Genomic DNA, 21,184 nt, shown 5'->3' with positions numbered 1-21,184 from the left:
GGCAAAAGGAATGAATTGTACTATATTGTCAGTGAATAACTGCCTCTTACCTGCTTTCTAGATAAGTAGTGATAATTTTCCATCTCAAAATTTTACCAGCTTAATCTTCTTTCTTGTTTAGCATAAATTGCCTGACATGAAAGTGAAGTGGCTGATGTTATTCCTTTGCTCCCTTAGAATAGAAATGACCTGGCAGACACAGAGCCTAGATCACCATTGCTCAGATGGTTTGTCAGGAAATGGTGATTTGTTTTGTTTATGACCCTATTAATAGAGACAAATGAACTTGGACTTTGGTGTGGATGATTTGCCTGGGTCTCATATTCTATTATCTGTGTGATGATGGCCAACTAACTTCAGCAACTGACATGGGTGATATATTCAAATCATGTCATGTCCTGTTTGCATTTCTAATTTTCAATGGATACAGTGTGTTGTAGTATTTTTAAAATTGCATTGTCTGTGGATCCTAAGTGACCTTTTGTTTTACATGCCATTTTATTCCTTAGAGCTCTCATTACCCTGAATTTTGATTGCATATATTTACAAAGCATCATTGTTTTTTTCCCTCCTACTCAAATAATAAATATGTTAAGCCCATTCTTTCAACATGCCTGATCTCCTAAGGAGATAAAGATTCCTTTGTAGATTTCCCATGCTTTTTCAGGGTCATTTTCAATGATATGATGTATTTCATATTAAGGGAAGGACTGTGATAAAACTTATTACTACCTATAACTATTATTTCTACAAACATTCTTTACCTCTCAAATATATGAGGGAAAATGATAAGATTTCGGTAATAAACATAAGGCCATTTTATTTCTCTGATGTGTTTCTAAAGTTGATGTTTTGGTATTTGCTCGTCCATGTGTGGCATGCCCTGCAGGCTTGCTGATGCCTCTTGGGCCTGGCTGCTGGCTGGATGCTCCTCCACTCACCAGGTTGCCCCCCTGCACTAGTTCTTGCCCTTCATTCTGCAATTCCTATGACACTGTGGTTGGGGCACCAAAGACTCTTTGGAGCTACCTCCTCCATTGTTTAGCCAGCTGTCTTTTTTGTGATGACAGAGGGTTTACCTTCTCATGTAGGAACTTCAGACAGGTGCACATCGTTCACTATATTTCCCTGGTTCTGTCTAGAAGCCGGCGGAGAGGTGGATGCACATACTCTCTACAAAAGCCCATGACTGCAGCGCCACTGATCTGGCTTTTGGAATAACAGTGCTACTCCTGAACTGCCATTTCAAGCTCCCGCTTTCCCACTTTGGTCAGGGAGTGAAACATAGTTACTCTTAAGGGCATCATTATAATTTTGTTGTTATATTAGAAGGGACTTAAGGGAGCGGTCACTGTATGTGACATCGCCTCATTATTTTGAATAGGTTAGAATGTTTATAACAAATTCAACATAAGAAGCGTCTGCTTATTTTTTATGTCTGCATAGAGGGTATTCCTACGGAAGAAATAAAAAATGTTCTGGAGAAGGTGTTCTCAGAATGGAAGGATGTATCTCAGCGTCTGGAAGATCTGGCAAGAAAGATTCAGCTACAGGAAGACATAAATGCTTACTTTAAGCAGCTTGATGATCTCGAAAAGACCATAAAGGCAAAAGAGGAGTGGGTGAAACACACTCCCTTTTCAGAATCTCCCCAGCAGCCCTTGCCAAGTGTGAAGGACTCCTGTCAGGTAAAGAGAGAACCATCCAGAGCATGGGAGCATTCTATGCCCCATCCTGTATTTAAAGAAGATGCTACTTGTATCATGAACTTTAGGTTAATGCTGCTCTGCTGAACTTCAGTCAGTTCTGTGACCCTTATTTTCTCTTCCGTAGTGGGAATTGGCAGATCTCCTGAGCCTCCACCCCAGAATTGAAAGGGCACATGCTGGTTGCTCAGCCCTGAGGTCTCGTCCTTCTGCTCCAGATTTTGTCCGGCAGGCCTTTGAGAGCCTTCTGGGCCGCTACCAAGCTGTGCGACAGGACTTAGAGCATCATCAGCAACAGCTGGAGAATGGTAAACCCATTCTCTTGGTTTTCTTAGTAGATGACTCTATTTTTTTAAATTTTATTTTATTATGTTATGTTAGTCACCATACAATACATTAGTAGTTTTGATGTGGTGATCCATAATTCATTGTTTTTGTATAACCCCCAGTGCTCCATGCAGTACATGCCCTCCTTAATACCCATCACCGGGCTCCACCCCCCTCCCCTCCAAAACCCTCAGTTTGTTTCTCGGAGTCCATAGTCTCTCATGGTTCGTCTCTCCCTCCAATTCCCCCCGCTTCATTTTTCCCTTCCTTCTCCTAATGTCCTCCATGCTGTTCCTTCTGTTCCACAAATAAGTGAAACCATATGATAATTGACTTTCTCTGCCTGACTTATTTCACTTAGCATAATCTCCTCCAGTCCCACCCATGTTGATGCAAAATTTGGGTATTCATCCTTTCTGATGGCTGAGTAATATTTCCATTGTATATATGGACCACATCTTCTTTATCCATTCGTCTGTTGAAGGGCATCTTGGCTCTTTCCACAGTTTGGCTGTTGTGGACATTGTGACTCTATTGTCTTCTCTCTTAGTTTGCTGTAATTTAAAAAATTATCCCCAGTATTTAGACAAAGAGCACACTGGCTTGTTTTGCACCAGCACATTCTGTTTTCGTCTGTGCCCTGCTACTTAATGTTCGGGGTCTTAAAATATATTGAGTATTTCCTGGATTCACACTTGTTTGGAAAAGTGCAAACAGCTTTCACCTGCTCTAAAACCATGTTACTAGGATATAATGACTTTTAAGGAGTTTTTTGAAGGGTGCAGTCCCCGCCTTTTATTGAAGGAGGCCAGCTAATATCCTTATTAGCAGGGCTAAAAAGAATGATCACTTACTTCTGTTTGCTCAAAGTGGTTTTAGCAATACCATCTCCTCTTTGAAAAGAAATCATGTTTCTCTTTCAAAGTCTGAAATTATTTATTTGTTTGTTTATTTGTTTATAAGAGGGGGAGGGGCTGAAGGAGACAAAGAGAGAGAATCTTTTTTTTTTTTTTTTTAAAGATTTTACTTATTTATTTGACAGAGATAGAGACAGTGAGAGAAGGAACAGAAGCAGGGGGAGTGGGAGAGGGAGAAGCAGGTTTCCTGCCGAGCAGGAGGCCTGATGCGGGGCTCGATCCCAGGACCCTGGGATCATGACCTGAGCCAAAGGCAGACGCTTAACGACTGAGCCACCCAGGCGCCCCTGAGAGAGAGAATCTTAAGCAGTTTCTACCCTGGGCTCAATGCGGGTCTCGATCTCACAACCCTGAGATCATGACCTGAGCCAAAATCAAGAGTCGGATGCCTAACTGACTGAGCCGCCCAGAGGCCCCTCAAAGTCTAAAAAATTTTAAAGAGTTTTTACTTTTGGAATAAACCTAATTTTGGCAAGTTAACTGTTAAATGTTTTGAGAGCTTATTTCTCATCTGTTCCCTTTTTTCTCCTTGGCTATTGTGTAAGTCAGGAATTGTGTTATGTAATGTTATGGGTAATGAATGTTAAAAAGCTGTATGTTGAACCATATCCTTCCTTGTAGCAAATGTAGATTTTGTAATGACCTGTAGGAATCTGTATGTGTACACGGCAAGCAAATATGTCATGTTGTCTTTCTTCTGGAAAGGCATTTGGACACCATGCTTTTTTGTTCACTGAATTCAGTTCACCTAGAATGTAAAATAAATGAGAGTATTGCTTTTTAAATTTACTCTTATAAAACATGCCTTCATTATTAATCCTTGTCAAAAATAAAAGCATATTTTGTAACAGTAAATTGAAAAAGCAGTACACTGAAACATCTGTTTAACATTACATAATACAACACAGTTCCTGACCTGAAAGTGAAAAAAAGTTCTAAATCTATTTTTTTTTTTATTTTTAATTGTGGTAAAATATACGTGACATAAAATTGATCATTTTAACCATTTTATTTATTTATTTTTTAAAGTTTTATTTATTCAAGTAATCTCTGCACCCAGCATGAGGCTCAAACTCATGACTCCTAGATCAGGAGTCGCATGCTCCTCCACCTGAGCCAGCCAGGCACCCCATATTTTAACCATTCGAAAGTGTAGAGTTCAGTAGTGTTAAATATATTCACATTGTTGGGCAACCATTCTCCAGAACTTTTTCATCTTGTGAAATTGAAACTCTGTAGCCATTAAACAACAGCTCTTCATTTCCTCCTCCCTCCAGCCCTTGGCAACCACAGTCTTGCTTTCTGTATGCATGCCTTTGACTATTCCAGATATCTCATATAAGTGGAATCATGCAGCATTTGTTTTCTGTGACTGACTTATTTCACTTAGTATAACATCCTCGAAGTTCATCAGTGTAGGTAACACGTGTCAGGATTTCCTTCCTTTTTAAGGCTGAATAATATTCTATTGTATGTATTATACCACATTTTATTTCTCCATTCCTTTGTCACAGGGCATTGGGTGGTTGTGACTGCTAGCTTAACTTCTGCTTCTAGTTGGTTTCACATCTTTGTACTCCAAATGAGTTTATTTCCTTTTCACTCAAGTGTTGCTTGTCTGTGATTTTTACCTTGGTGACTGAAATAGACATCATTCCAGCTACCTTTTGCAGTCAGGGCCTCTGAGAGGACCTGTAGTAGCCCAGCTGTGGTGTTCCATGTAACACCCAGCACTCTGTAGACGGCTGTCTGTCTACCCCCTTGAGCTCAGAGGAAGACTGGTTGAGGGGATCCTGGTTTTCGATTAGTCCTTGCGTAGCTACTGGGGAAAAGGAGATGAGATGAAACAAAAGAAACATTGTAGTACCATCTTTAGAGAGACATTTCATCATGATGAAATGAAGAAAAAATCATAGTGAGTTAGTTAATATTTCAAACATCAACATCCGTAGGAATGAAGTCACTGACTCTCAGAAATGCCAATGGAATGATTTATCTTAGTAGCTAACAGAGACCCATTTAAATTTTAATTATGGAGTTTAACTTATTAGGTATTAGGATTCACTTATTTAGAGATTTATGGTATGTATATAATAATATTAGGTTCCTAACACTATTTTCTAAAAGTAGGTATTTTTAAATAAACAGAACTGAAGAGCCAACCTGGACATGCATATTTGGAAACATTGAAAACACTGAAAGAAACACTGAATGATTCAGAAAGTAAGGCCCAGACCTCTTTGAATGCCTTGAATGATCTCGCAAAGGTGGCGAAGGCCCTGCAGGAAAGAAAGGTAATACATATTGTAGGTCTTAGAAGTCTAGGGTCATTTTGAATATCCCCATCACTTATTTTGAAATATTTTTTCAGCTATTTAAAAAAACATTAGTCATTTTTGGTCAAAATTGGTTAAAAGTTCTTTATAATTTGAAGGTTAGTGACTATAATGTAGTACCTCAGCTAAAAGAAGAGATACTCATTGAATATTACTAATAGAATAAAAGCATATTTTCTCCTTCAATTGTAATTAGTCTAGAATTCTCAGCCTGTTCATAATCTGCTAAAATATCTTTAATAAAAAGACTATCACTGGAATTGATGTGTTCTTTTTTTCTGTGTTGAATAAAAATGCTTCTCTGGTCATTTAGGATATATGACTCTGCATTATTTCATCAGATAAAACAGATCAACCATTGAGCACTGCACACTTGGTCCTCACTGAGTGTATTGTTTTACTGGATTTTAGTGTGGAGAATATATTATTTCTGGCCCACACACAATTCATGAAGGGAAAGCTTTAACTTTTTTTGGTTATGCTTATTTTTTTTTATGATTTTTGTGCAATTCTTTTTTAATTGTATACCTTTTAAAAAGTGACTTTAGGCTGTTTATAGCCCATATTATTACATCTGTACAAATTATTGTGCATATTTTTAATCTTTAAAAATTTTTTCCAGGCCCTTGATGAAATTCTTGAGAATCAAAAACCTACATTATATAAACTTGCAGAAGAAACAAAGGCTTTGGAGAAAAATGTTTCTCCAGATGTAGAAAAAGTGTATAAGCAAGAATTTGATGATGTTCAGGGAAAGTGGAACAAACTGAAGGTCAAGGTTTCCAAAGATCTACATTTGCTTGAAGAAATTACCTCCAAACTCAAAGCTTTTGAGGTAAATCCAGAGGCTAATGGTGTTTAAATTTATCAGAGAGCAAAATGGTAATTTATCAAGTAAGACTCTACTATCTATTATTTGGATATTTGCATTTTTTTCATTTCCCATATTTATTATGTAGGTAAGTTGGGATTTCCAACTTGCTTTTGATGTGCTGGAGAACACATTTATTTGCTTTTGCTTTGCAGAAGGGCTTCTTTGTAAGAGGTGAACTGGATCTTGAAGATAAGAGAAAATTCCTTAAAACTGGTCAAAGTAACGTTTCAGGGATGAGGAGCCTGCATGATATTCAGACTGGTGATTAGATTACAGGGGAACTTTGTTAGAGTGGTAAAATTGCCCAGGTAGTGGCAGACAGCTGAGTCCTTGAAGCTGGTTTTTGTAGACTTCAGAGATTTGGAGGTAAAAATCTGAAGCAGACCATTGATAAACAGTGTCATATTGGAAAGCGGGTAATTTGAGGGATATGAAAATCAGAAGTAGGCTCCTTTGCTACATCTGAAAATGTCCACAGATGAAGCAGAGATAAAGTTCCAGAGGAAAGGACAAATGTTAGGACATGAGGAGAAAGTGGTAAAAGTCAATGTCAGATAAGACAGGATTTTAACATTTTATCTGTGAGGAAGATGGAGAAGTGGTCTTCAACAAATCATCTGGTTTTCTACTAGAAAAGGTCTGGGTGAAGAATGAATCAGTCATACTCTCCTCCCTTTGTTCCTGATGTCTCCTTACTTTGGTCTTGTGTTGTGTTGTGTTTTCCCACTGTTGTATCTCACGTTGGACTTCTGGTATCATGCCTGGCAGAGAGAAAGCAGTCAAGAAATATTTTTCAATGAATGAAATGAAATTAGTAATAGGAGATTTAAATTTGGATATATATATATATATATATATATATATATCCAGCGTTAATTAATATAAATATATATATATATGTATTTGGATTTAGATTCCAAATCTATATATATAGGAGACTATATATATACATATATATATGTATATATATGTATATATATATATTTTTCATATATATGTGAGAATTTGTGTAAAGGATGTTGTTAAAAAAGTGAAAAGATTGAAAATGAAGACAAAATTTAAAAAGATGCTGTTTTAAAAATCAAAACCAGGGAACATGAGGTAAAAGAGGGGCGGGTAGACTATCCAGATCAGTGTAAAGATATCCAGAAAGATGAGATGAGTGTGGTGACCACTGACCATGGAGGGAAGCTCTGCCCGAGTGGACAGCTCCAGTGAATGGCCAGGAGAATAAAGATGGTGAGGTTTCTATGAGAGAGAGAGAGAGAGTGTGTGTGTGTGTGTGGTGGTAATGGAAGGAACTTGTTTTTCCTAAGTGCAAACTGCAGTTCTATACCAAAACTGAGATCTCCTTAGAATAGAGCATTAATTTAGAAGAGGGGTGTGTTATATGTAGCTTAGTATTTTCGAATCATTAAACTTTGTGAGTGGATCCAGTTCCCCTTATATGGCTTCCGTTGTAGTTCTTTAAACTTTAAAACCAGAATTACCTTGGGGCGCCTGGGTGGCTCAGTCATTAAGTGTCTGCCTTCGGCTCAGGTCATGATCCCAGGGTCCTGGGATCGAGCCCCACATCGGGCTCCCTGCTTGGCGGGGAGCCTGCTTCTCCCTCTCTCACTCCCTCTGCTTGTGTGCCCTCTCTCGTTGTGTCTTTCTCTGTCAGATAAATAAATAAAATCTTTAAAAAACAAAACAAAGCAAAATTACCCTTATCCGTGATTGTAAAATTTGTGGTTATGGTCCAAGCATTGTGTTATCTGTGGTTCTCAACCAGGGGTGATTTTGTCCCCCCCCACATTTGTCAGTGTTTGGAGACATCTTTTGGTTGTCACAACTGTGGGGGGAAGGGGGTGTGCTATTTGTTTCTAGTGGGTAGAGGCCAAGGTTACAGCTAATGCATAAGACATCCCCCACAACCAAAGAATTTTCTGGCCCTAAATGTCAATAGTGTGAAGGTTGAGTAATGATGGATTAAATATTTCTCATCTTTTCAAAAGAGCATTGCTTTGTTTTCAAATTTAAATAATTTTCTTTTGACTTTCAGAAGTGTATTTTGGGGTTAGCTAAATGTGTGCCAATATTTTAATATGGAATTTAAAGAGAATAAATAGTGTTCCAAAACACAAAAGAGAGTCCTGTGTTTATAGTAATCCAGCCTTAGGCTTTAGTGAGTTGTTACTAATGTTGCAAATCTAGGCACTTAGAGGGCCAGTTGGAATGTGTGCCAAATTCATTCCATAATAAATATCCCAGATATTTAGATCTTTTTTTTATCACAGTAGCAGATTTGTAATGTCCAGCTGTTCTTTATTTTTTGTGTTTAACTACAGGATTGTTGACATTATGTGTATTCCTTAACTGTACAACTTCTTTACTGAAATATGTATTTTTTCTAAAGAAAACTTTTACTCCTTTATTTGCTTTGCTTTGAAGGCATTGCTTGTTACTTAACTACTTACAATTCACTTAGGAAACCTTAGTTTTATACCCAAAGCTAATTACAAGTAAATATTCATTTGTAGGTTGTTATTGCTTCCCTCTTTTCAGTGACCCACTGTACAGTTTTTTAGCCATTTAAGTTCTATTTGTCTTTAAGGCATGAGGCACAGGTTTTTGATTCAGTGCTAGTTTAAGATGATGCTTCTTAGGAAAAAAATGGTGGGCTTGTTTATTTTTTAAAATGCACTTTTAATTATATAAGTAATACATAAAGAGTGCTCATTGCGAAGAAACTGAGTAATAGAGAAGTATTAGAGTGAACATTTAGAATTCCCTTTCCCCCTCAATACCATTCCCTTTTCTGAAGGCAGCTAATATTTTATTTTTAAAGATTTTATTTATTTATTTGACAGAGAGAGAGATCACAAGTAGGCAGACAGTCAGGCAGAGGGAGAGGGAGAAGCAAGCTCCCTGCTGAGCACGGAGCCCAATGCAGGGCTCTATCCCAGGATGCTGGGATCATGACCTGAGCTGAAGGCAGACACTTAACCGACTGAGCCACCCAGGCACCTCTGAAGGCAGCTAATATTAACAATGCATCCCAAGAGGACACACAAAAAATGGAAAGACATTCCATGCTCGTATATTGGAAGAATAAACATTGTCAAAATGTCTATATTGCCCAAAACAATCTACACATTTAATGTAGTCCCTATCAGAATACCAACAGCAGTTTTCTCCTAAGTAGAAGAAACAATTCTGAAACTTGTATGGAATCACAAAAGACCCTGAATAGCCAAAGCAATCTTGAAAAAGAAAAGCAAAGCTGAGGCCTCAGAATTCTGGACTTCAAATTATATTACAAAGCTGTAGTAATCAAAACTTGTTTTAATGACCTTGCATACCTTTTCCATGATCCAGCAGCAGGTGTTGCCCATCCTAGACACATACAAATCAGTGCTTTTGAGCAGCGATGGTCAGTGTAGAATTTTGGCCCTTCCAAACAAAATATTTTTGTACTGGCACAAAAACAGACACATAGATCAATGGCAGAGAATAGAAAACACAGAAATAAACTCACAGTCGTAGGGTCGATTAATCTTTGACAAAGCAGGAAAGACTATCCAATGGGAAAAAGACAGTCTCTTCAACAAATAGTGTTGGGAAAACTGGACAGCAACATGCAAAAGAAAGAAACTGGACCACTTTCTTATACCATACACAAAAATAAATTCAAAATGGATTAAAGAGTTAAATGTGAGGCCTGAAACCTTAAAAATCCCAGACGAGAACAGGCAGTAACCTCTTTGCCATCAGCCGTAGCAACTTCTTTCTAGATATGTCTGTAGGGAAACAAAAGCAACAATAAATTATTGGGACCACATCAAAATAAAAAGCTTTTTTTGCACAGTGAAGGAAACAATCAACAAAACTAAAAGGCAACCCATGGAATGGGAAAAGATATTTGCAAATGACATATCTGATGAAGGGTTAGTATACAAAATACATAAAGAACTTATAAAACGCAACACCCCAAAAATGAATAATCCCATTAGAAATGGGCAGAAGACATGAACAGACATTCTCCAAAGAAGACATGCAGATGGCCAAAAGACATGTGAAAAGATGCTCAACATCACTTACCATCAGGGAAATGCAAATCAAAACTACAATGAGATATCACCGCACACCTGTTCGAATGGTTAAACTCCATGACAGGAAACAACAGGTATTGGAGAGGATGTAGAGAAAAAGGAACACTTGTGCCCTATTGGTGGGAATGCAAACTGGTGCAGCCACTGTGGAACACACGATGGAGGTTCCTCAAAAAGTTAAAAATAGAACTACTCCATGATCCAGCAATTGCATTATTGGGTGTTTAACCAAAGAATACAAAAATACTAATTCAAAGAGATACATGCACCCTTATGTTTATAGCAGCATTATTTATAATAGATAAGATATGGAAGCAGCCCAAGTGTCCCATCGACGGATAAATGGATAGAGATGTGATGTACACACACACAGCCATAAGAAGAATGAAATTTGCCATTTGCAATGACATGGATGGAGCTAGGGAGTATAATGCTAAGCAAAATAAGTCAGAGAAAGACGAATACCATATGATTTCACTCATATGTGGAATTTAAGAAAAAAACTGAGCAAAGGGAAAAAGAGAGAGGCAAACCAATTATAGAGCACAAACTGATGGCTACCACAGGGGCAGGGGGTGGGGGGGATTGGGATTAAAGAGTGCACTTGTGATGAGCATTGGGTGATGTATAGATTTTTGAATCACTAGGAAGAAAAAGCGTCCTTGCTGGAGGTTAACATATTCCAAGTGAAAAAGAAAAGCTCATGAATGTTACTCATTCTAATCATTTTTTTGTTCACCCTAATTGAAACAAGTGATGTTGGAGCTCCATGAGGGACATTTAAATAGTACACAATGCATGAGCTTGGAGTGTGAATCCCACTACCAAAAATAATGATGGTGCCTTTCATTGGTACAGCACATTTAAACTTCAAAAGCATTTCATAGCTATGTGCTTACTTTTTTCCTACCACCCTACGGTATTTGTAAAATACCATAACCATACTTGTTATTTGTTTGTGTGCAAATTTTAATTTTCTGTTACTTGTTGGCAAATAGTGTTTTTTTTTTCACCTGCCTACATTTCCTTTGTCTGCATGGCTGGTTTCTCTGTACAGGTAGCAAGTTTAGCCTGCGTATTCTTATTCAGTGTCATGCTCATATACGTTCTTAAATTCTTTTTTTATCCATTCCATGCCAAAGTAATGACCTCGGTTCCTGTACTTAAGAATTAAAATGTTAATTGGTACTTTAAAAACCACTTCACAGTAAATCCTCCCACTTCTTTCGGGCAGCAAAACATTTAAAAATACATGAACATTCATTTTTTCATTATTGATTTTACTTGGTTTTCTTATGAATTATGGGGATTACATATTATAAGCTTCTAGGAGGCTGGTTATATATCTCTTATCACCAGTAATGTTATCTTTGCATTCAGGGGCTACAGGTATTTTGTATTGTTTATTGTTTCTTTTCCCCTCTTCAAAACCTTCTGCAGTGTGGTATAACTGCAGAATTGTGAAACCATTCCCGAGGCGCACACAAAACTCTGTCTTATATTTATCACTGCTCCTGCATCTTCAGACACTCCTGCAACCTCCCTCTGCTGTGTTCAGACTCCCAGAGAGTCCCTTGCCCTGGCGATCCCATTGGCCTTTAAAGCTGGCTCCCGCTTCCAATCTCTTCCCTCCCAAATTCCTCTTCCCCAGTGGTGCCAGAGTTCTACTTCTGGAAAGGATCAGGTTGTCTTTACCATGGTGATACAGAGGGCACTCACAATCGTCTCCTAGCTTCTGCCCCTTCCTTGCCCCGAAGCCCCTCCTGCACCCCCCCACCCCCCGCCCCAAGCAGACCCTCCTTCGTGAACTGAGTCTGGTGAGGAAACAGTGTAGTAGATCCTGAAGACCACATTGGACAATTGCCTTTCTCCGGAAATGCCACTTACTTGCTAGGAATTCACACCTTCCTCGTCTGAGTTCATCCTTTAAGAAGAAGCTTGTTCTGCAAGCAGCGCTCAGTCTTGCTCACCACCATGCCCACAGCTAATTATTCCCTCCTCTGGATTCTACTATGCACTGTTTACACCTTCACAAACCCTCATCTCAGGCCAGCTTTTATTAAGGCTAGACCTGTGTCTCTCCTCCTCAAGGACTGAGCTTGTTGATGACAGGAGCCCTGTGTGGGAAACAGCAAGTAAATGGATGGGAATGTCATTGCTTTGTAGGTGACTACAGGCATCTTACCCAGTCACATTTCTCTACTGAGGTTGGAGCTATACAGTCTAAATGCCTGCTCATCATAAATGGAAGGACTCTGTATAGTCACACCCCTTCCTTCAATTGCTGATCAGTCGATGTGCTCTGACCCAGAGTTTGGAAGGGGATATGCCGGAGCTCTGAGACATGCAGAACCGAGCTTTGAAGTGACTCTGGAAAGAATTTCACAGTAAAAACACTGTGGTAAATACCTAGTTAAGAGTAATCTGCAACATGGCTGATTTAACTCTTTCTAGGTAACATATGATTGATGATCTCATAAGGTTTTTTTTCTTTCCTTTCTCATTTTGAATGCATTTTACTTTACTAAAGGTGCATTCTAAACCTTAGATTTAAGAAGTCTTCTTAGTTTTAGATAATAAATGTTGTAGGAATGTCCTTGCTGGTCTTCCCTATTAAATGAAGGAACACTTTTTAAAGAGTGCATTTGAGGTTCACAAATATTATAAAACCATACAAAATAGAAACCCCATTGCCTTAAATTACTGTTTTAATTCTGGTTTCATCCTTTTTCTTGCCTGTGCCTTGGATTAGAAATTGCTTAAAAAGCTGTGGACATTCCACCAGATGGGGAAGGGACAAAATAAAATGCCAAGAATTTAGCTGTCAACAAAATCTTGGGAGGTAGTTGTGTACTTTGGAATCTTACTGTCTTAAATCCAGAGTTACCAAGCTTCATATTTCCCCCACCCCTAGCTCAGGGGCCAGGCTGGGAGACGGGGTGTGTTAGGGTTAGAGGACTTGTTTCAATGACCTTGCATTCCTTTTCCATGATCCGGCAGCAGGTGTTGCCCAAATCAGTGCTTTTGAGCACTGATGGTCAATGTAGAATTTTGGCTCTTCCAAACTGGAATATTTGATACTTTGGTTTTCAAAATACCATATTAGTCACTTTATATTTGTTTCAGAATTTGTGAGTATAAGTGAGAATGAGACATGGTTGCCCACCCGAGGTTAGTACTTACAATTTATTTTGTGCATGTGAATTAATGATAGATATTTATTGTAGAAGTTTACAAGTATTTTTAAATGTTTTATATTGCTTCAAAAGAGCTGAGGTCCCCTAAAGAAGAGAGAACATTAGAAATTACCCAATCCTAATATATATATAATATTCAGAACATATATTATATATAGTAATATATGTAACGTACATGTGTGTATTTATTCTGCAAGTGGATGGAAGTGGAGAAAAAATTAAATACTCATTGTACATTAGAAAATCATGAGATAAAAAATCATGAGTGATTTTTTTTTTTAATGGGCAGAGAAATACTTTTCATATGAGCTCTTGTACTTCGGAATTTCTTTCTTGTGTGTTTGACTTAATGATCAGAATTTGGGTATTTTTCTTTTAAGGCACAGGAAACACCTGCCACAGGTGGATTGAGACGGTGTTTTCTTTCTGGGGAAAGAGGAGGTATTGGAGGGCGGAGCAGAGCTCTCTGTCTCCCACACTTGCCTGCACACAAACGGAGGCCAGTATTGGTCTTACTAACATCTTAACCCTTCCCATACGGTGTAGCCATGGGGGGAGTAGGGGAATGCCGTGAGAATCTGCTGCCACCAGGCATTTCTAAAGTTTGGGCCTTCCCTCATTTACTGGGCTTCCTTCTGCTGAGCTGACTTCAGAAGATACAGTAGCTCTTTCAGTTCCTTTTGAACACCAATAGCATAGGACAAGGATTAATCCTGGCAACAGTTAAAAGCATTAAGCTGACTCATGACAGCATGTACCCTCCCTGGCTGCTCATTTCTGAACTTGGAAGTGGTACCTCTTTATGGGTTAATCTTGGTCCTAAAGCACTTGGTTTTGTAGATCTTAGTAATAGTAGCTAGCATTTACTGCATGCCTGCTCTGTAACCAGGCCTTGTCCAAGCATTACCTCTGTTTTTCAGAACAACCAGGTGAGCTAGTTGTTATTATTCCTGTTTTACAGATGATCTGCTGAGGCTCAAAGAAAAGAAATTAGTTTCTCAGGACCTTGTGGCTGATGAGGTGCTGACCTTGGTATTCACACTTTTTGTCTTTCTTTTCATGGGTCACACTGCTTCTCTTAGAATTCAGTGTGGCCAGGATTACGTGAAGGATTCTTAGTAGTGAAAACAGATTGTCAGATTCCCACCTGTTCCTTTTGTTACTGTTGGGATGATCAGCTAGTTTTCATGGCTTGTGTGTGTCTATTGCTTTCTTCTTCTTTTTTTCCGTTTCTCTTGTTGAAGTGTAAGAGAGAGAGGAACAGGTGTGTGAATCGTGTGTGCTCACACAGGTCTGTGTGTATCTGGGAGAGGGAGGAAGGAAGGCGGTTGATTTCTCACATGCCAATGACAGATTGCTGAGGCTGCTTGCTTCAGTCAAGGCTGGTTGTGATGAAAACCTCCATGCAGTGTAATGCTTCCCTCTAAATTTCAATAATCCTTGGCCCAGAAGACCATCCGTCTTTTAATTCAAAAATTGGAGGTAATGAATTGCCCAGTTATACAGCTGTAATGGTGTTTTGAATTCTTAAAAAGTTTAGAATGGAGATTAACAGTGCAGGAAGTGGCAAGTCAAATGGGCAGTCAAAAAAAGTCCCCCCTGATTTCTAGAGATAGATGCATTTGTACTTTTTGCACTTTTATCTTTCTGCACCCCACCTCCCCCTGCCCTGGGCATGTCTTACCACGTAGATCTTAGGTCACGGAGCAAATACAGAAGAGATATGTCACCAATTAAAATAATACATAGGAGGAAGAGTGCATGAGCTTGTGAGAATAGTGACAGACAGGCTAAAGAACAGAGGGAAAGGACGCTTGAGGGAAGCTCACAACGTGACTGAAAGGGTTTTTGAAGCTGTGTTTGGAAGCATGTGCAGGGTGCCCAGGGTCAATAAGAGAGGCTGAAAGGCCAAACAAGTGCTTTTTGCTCCCCATTTTCATCAGAGAAGGGCCTTGTAAATTGGACAGTGTCAGATGGTCATTATGGAGGGAGCATTCGTGCCTCAATTAGGAGTTAGATAGGAAAACTACCCCAGATCCTACAATGCCTACATCTACATCCCAAGTAATGTGGGCATTTTACTCTTGGTCTCAAGACCACATTATGCATCTTGTGAGAAATTACCAGAAAAATAGAGTTGGGTGAATGTCCTAATTTGGGGGAAACATTATTTTCTAGAAGTTAAAGACCTGAAGTAAGCTTGATGTTCCTGGCAGAGCTATAGATAAATGACAAACCAGAGATCTTGTATGCGTTTAGGAAAGAATGTGGTGGTCGCTAGGAATCATCATAGACACCACTAAGAAGCCTTGCCAAGACTTGTTTCCTTTAACTACTGCTTTCCTTTATTTATTTTTTGGAGGAGGGATATTAGATTGTTAGATGTACAGATTCATAATCTTCCATTTCATATATGCTCATTTGCTTCAAATAATGGCTCCCAAACTCATATTTGGCAACTCTTGACTTCATCGGTAAAGTATTTGAGAAATCTCTTCCAACCTTATAAGAAGGAGGTGGTAAGCTAGTTAGGTGCTAGTGTTAACGTAGATTCCCATATTTTGAAAACTAAGCTAAAACTGTGTTGATTAATGAATGGCATAAGTCCTCATGGGGAAATGCTCAGGAAGGCACTGTCATTGGTCCTGTTTTTCACCAGAAAAAAAACTGAAAACCCAACAGCAAAAAAATTCCTATAGAGAAAGGACATCGCACTGTCAGATATGCAGAGAAGAGAAAGCCAGGAGAAATAGCTGGTACAAAAGTGGGGAAACTAAAAATTCAAATCATTTTGTTGGCTTCTCATTATTACATTGGTAACTACTATTGTTAGCATAACAAGGGAAGATTTAATATTTATAAATATGAAGTCTTGAATTTATTCCAGAGGTCACTAAAGCAATATGAAGTAAGGGAAATGTAATTTTGAGGTAGTTGCGGGCATTTTGGAATTCTGGCTCACCATAAATACTGTTGTGACTAATATATCTATAAACAAACAAATGGAAGAAAGAAACAAAAAACAACCTACAATAAGAAGAATAAAACTTAAATGATTTTAGATGGCATTTTATGAATGTAAGAGCCATATGTGAAATGGTGGGTTCTATCGTTACCATTCATTCCAGCATTATAAGGAGAATAGTTAGTTCTGGGTGGCATGTTATAAGGACATCAAAAAAAAAAATTGGCATACTTTCCTGAGAATGTTGATGGGTGTGGTGAGTGCCATACCTGGATCTCATGTCCTAGAGACATCCCAGAAGGAATTTGGAATGCTTAGCCACTAGGAGACTAAGGGAGGACACAGTGGCTGCTTTTAAATCTTGAGCAGGATTGTAAATGTACCTCCATTCTTAGGGTTGAACGAGAAGCAAAGAATCGACAGGATATAAGGGAACAAATTCAGCTCCATATCAGGGAAACTAACAAGTGAAACTGACCAGTGACTTCAGAATGGGAGGCCTGGGGAAGAAATGACCATTACTTTGCTCTGATACTGGAGATCAAGTTGGACCTACCTCATTGTATTAACGGCCCAGTTCCAATGTTACTGTCTCTCCTTCTCTCTGCAAAATGTTTTCTTTCTCAGTTGTTTTTGACCTGCAGCACCATACACAGTAAGGATTGCAGTGGGTGCCTAGTGCCTAGTAAATATTGGGTAAAAGGATGAAGCTGAGCAGCGGACTGTCCTGGGTTCTTAGGTAACAAGGTGTTGGACAGCGGAACTAAGAACAATCTATTGTATCCCCTCCTGTATGCCATTAATTTATTCCTGCTTTGAGTAGCTAACTTTTGGAGAAAATTTGTTCTAAATTACACGAGAACAAAAGTTTTTTTTTTTTTTTAGCTGATTACATCTAGCAAAGCATTTTTCCTATAATTTGAATTTTTAATCATTGATATTGCTCACGTTTAAGCAAAGTAGCTTGGTTACTGGAGAGTGTTTTGAAATTTTTAGAATGATCACCAAAACTGTCATCTCTTGAGGGTTTTAGTCAATCATCAAGAAAATCATGATTTTCAGATTCGGAAGATTTAACAAAAAGAAACAGAATAAATGAAAAGGATGCTATCAAAGTTGTGAAAGGTTGCCTTTCTTCCAGTAGCGATAGATCTTGAGATGCACTAGGTTGAGTGTCACTGAGTAATTTCCTCCTCTGTTATTGTGTTTGATTTAGGCGGATTCGAAAGTCATTGAGAAGTGGATGGATGGTGTGAAAGACTTCTTAATGAAAGAGCAGGTGGTCCAAGGAGACGCGGAAGGGCTACAAAGTCAGCTGGACCAGTGCTCTGTGAGTTCTGCTGACTTAGGGCCTCTGCTGTAATAAATAACATTTCCTTCTGCTTCTTTGTTATTTGCTGTTATTAAAATTGCACGAATATGACATGACAATAAACCGAGATAAAATATCTTTCACCATAAACCTTTTTTTTTTTTTTTTTTTTTTTTTTACTTTATCGTCATTAAAAGAATGGTTATTCATATTTTCATTTTTGGCCAGGGTTACAGAATTTTGCATAGAGAGAACAAGAGCAATTTTTATTAATTAGGAGCTTTGCTATTTTATGTTCTAGTGATAATTTTAGGGTCATAATTACCAATTGTATATTGCTTTTATTATGCCACATGGTGAGGTTTAAAGAAAAACATACCTAACAAGTGAAATTTGCCAGTAAGACTGCGTGCAGTTTTTATTCGGTGAAATCATTAGGCTTTTCTAAATTAATTGAGAGTACTATTCCCTGCCGAGAGTCAAATATTTCCAATCTAATTTGGCAGATGGCTATATGAAGCACCCAGGTGAAATGAATTTCTCAAGGCACAATATTTCTTAAGTAGTTAAAAGTCCTGACTCCCAAGCAGTCTGTTTTTATAATATTTTCAGGGATGCAAGCAGAGACAAATTATAATTGTGGCACCCACTTATATAGGAATGAACTCAACATGCGTTTGTTTCTGTGTTCAGGCCTTTGTTAATGAAATAGAAACAGTGGAATCATCTCTGAAAGACATGAAAGAAATAGAGGCTAATCTTCGAAGCTGTCCAGTTGCTGGAATCAAAACCTGGATGCAGACAAAACTCGTGGACTACCAAACCCAATTGGAGAAACTTAGCAAGGAGGTAAGTTTTTCAGCTTTGCTGTCTGTGACTTTTAAGAGGCAGACCGTTCCTTTTTTTCAGTGTCTGAATTGATTTTATAGCCCATCCAGTCTGAAAAACAGTGGTCTAGAATAACTATAGCATGGGTAGCAGGTTGGGGCAAAAAAATGGATTTTTCTTTTAATGAAGGGAGGGTACTAACTGTCCAGTTTGGCTCCTTGGTGGGAATGAGCTTGGTGTGTTCAACAAAGAACTAGAAAGGTAGTGTAGCTGGAATAGAATGAAGAGAGGAGTTAGCGGGTGGGTAAGATCTGAAGTCAGAATGTAGGTGAGATGAATTGTATATGGCCTTTGAAACAAAATTTGAAAATTTTATTTCAAGGATGACTCCACACAGAGAGCAGAGGGTTTTGAGCAAAGAAGTGACATTACCATGTGGGTACTTGGCTGTGGGAAAGCCAGAATGAAAAACAGAGATTATTTAAGAGGTTATTGCTGTCTTGGCCCTTCAGACTAGAGAGATAGTGGTGGAGGTCGTGAGGACTGTTAGGTTTGGACTATATTTTGAAAATAGAGATAGGAGTCTAGTAATGGATTGGACGTGTAATCTCAAAAAGGGAATGGTCAAGGACAACTGAGGGTTTGGGCAGAGCTTCCACTTTGTGTGAATTGTGGTGCTATTTGCTGAAATGGTGGAGACTCAAGAAACAAGAAGGTTTTGTGAGAGCAGGTGAAACAATGATTTCCATTCTGGAAGGGTTAAGTGTGAGCTTATGAGGCATGCAGATGGAGCTCTTCAGCACTTACTGCCGGAAAGAGGAAAGGGTGAGTCCAAAGATGCTGCGAGGTTAGGGTCAGCTGGCGGAGAAACATGCCAGGAGGCTGTGAGGCCCGAGGGCCAGATGGAGAAAGCTTTCCACGGTGCCCCGTCCTGAGGATTGCTGAGGCCAAGGAGAACTGAAAGTCAGGCTTTAGATCTGACAAATGGAGGCTTTAAATGACCTTGAGGAAAGAGTCTGGTGGCATGGCAGGGAAGAGAGTCACGTTGGAGAAGGTTGAGGAGAGAATGGGAAGTGAGCAGTTGGGACAACAAGTATAACCAACTTTGAGGAATTTCTCTATTTAAAGGGGCAGAGAAATGGGGTGGGTGCGGAGGCCTGGGGTTCCAAAGAGGTGTTTTTGTAATTTTTAGAAATAAAAGATGTTACAGGATATTTCCATGCCAAAAAGACAGACCTCACTAAGAGGGAGAAAATAATGAGGCGGAAGAGTTTGAGAGAAAACAGTTCCTGGAGTGAAGTCTGTCATATGTGAGAGGGTTGGGGTCCACTCTCTCCGTGAAAGAATTGTTGTTGGATAGTTTCTCCATGGTGATTGAAGGAAGGCAACTCAGGGTACAGTAGGACTGCAGTGTAACTGCTCTCTTCTGATTGCTTTTGCTTCGCCAATGAGGTTACACAAAGCTGATGTGAGTGAGGAAGGGTGAAAAATGGGAGGAGAAGGTGTGAAATATAGGACTGTTCCGCAGACAGCCCTTACGTGGTACACATCTCTTCATGCAAGGTTTTTGGTTAATGTTTATGTAGGAAAAACTGATATTTGCGTCCTTGGAATATTTTGTATTGTTTTCCCGTAAATTCTGTATTTTGAATATGTTCAAACTTAAAGGAAGTTTGAAATAAAGGTAGAGGAGTAGCCACATACCCATTCCTTAATTTGCCAGTTGTAATGTTCTACCACATTTGCTTTCTCTCTCTCCTTCACTCTCCACACACACTTTTTTTCCCTAAAAATGTACCTTTTTAATGTTAATCACCATACATTACATCATTAGTTCTTGATGTAGTGTTCCATGATTCATTGTTTGTGCATAACACCCAGTGCTCCACGCAGAACGTGCCCTCCTTAATACCCATCACCAGGCTGACCCATTCCCCCACCCCCCTCCCCTCTAGAACCCTCAGTTTGTTTTTCAGAGTCCACAGTCTCTCATGGTTCGTCTCCCCCTCCGATTTCTCCCCGTTCATTCTTCCCCTCCTCCTATCTTCTTCTTCTTTTTTTTTTTTAAAACATATAATGTATTATTTGCTTCAGAGGTACAGATCTGTGATTCAACAGTCTTGCATACTTCACAGCACTCACCATAGCACACACCCTCCCCAATGTCTATCACCCAGCCACCCCATCCCTCCCACCCCCCACCACTCCAACAACCCTCAGTTTGTTTCCTGAGATTAAGAATTCCTCATAAAAATGTACTTTTGACGGGGATTTGAAACTATCATGACACTTCATCCCTAAACACTTTAGCATGGATATTAAATACTAAATACTTCTGTCATAAATAAAGACAGTGTTCTACAAAACCACAATACCATTGCCACACTTAAGAAAATAAGTTTTTAATATCGTCTATTCTGGCCAAATTCAGATTTCTCTAAGTGTGCTATAATCTGATGGTTTGTGCTTGAATCTGTTGAGATTTGGGAGAAAGTAAATACGGAAAATGGTTTGGAAGTGCCAGCAAGGAGCAAAGAAAGTGATAGATAGATACAGACAGACATAGTTATTTAGGTCTATGTATCTGTCTACATATATACATACATATAGATATGACAACATAGAAAT

At 38.9% G+C, this 21,184-nt stretch overlaps 1 protein-coding gene across 12 annotated transcripts in view; it reads left to right on the top strand.

Annotated features, from left to right (window-relative positions):
* UTRN (utrophin) overlaps nt 1-21,184 on the top strand; it is a 500,526-nt gene that overhangs the window by 150,409 nt on the left and 328,933 nt on the right. For all 12 annotated transcript variants that reach the window (XM_027601866.2, XM_027601862.2, XM_027601867.2 and 9 more), the window contains 6 exons: nt 1,447-1,688; nt 1,834-2,014; nt 5,099-5,244; nt 5,909-6,121; nt 17,633-17,746; nt 18,422-18,577. In XM_027601866.2, the coding sequence (XP_027457667.2) occupies nt 1,447-1,688; nt 1,834-2,014; nt 5,099-5,244; nt 5,909-6,121; nt 17,633-17,746; nt 18,422-18,577 (1,052 nt within the window). The remainder of the gene's footprint in view (nt 1-1,446; nt 1,689-1,833; nt 2,015-5,098; nt 5,245-5,908; nt 6,122-17,632; nt 17,747-18,421; nt 18,578-21,184) is intronic.

Source organism: Zalophus californianus, chromosome 7 (genome assembly GCF_009762305.2).
Source record: "Zalophus californianus isolate mZalCal1 chromosome 7, mZalCal1.pri.v2, whole genome shotgun sequence".
In the NCBI taxonomy this organism is placed as follows: Eukaryota; Metazoa; Chordata; class Mammalia; order Carnivora; family Otariidae; genus Zalophus; species Zalophus californianus.
This window is presented reverse-complemented; position numbering and strand designations above follow the sequence as displayed.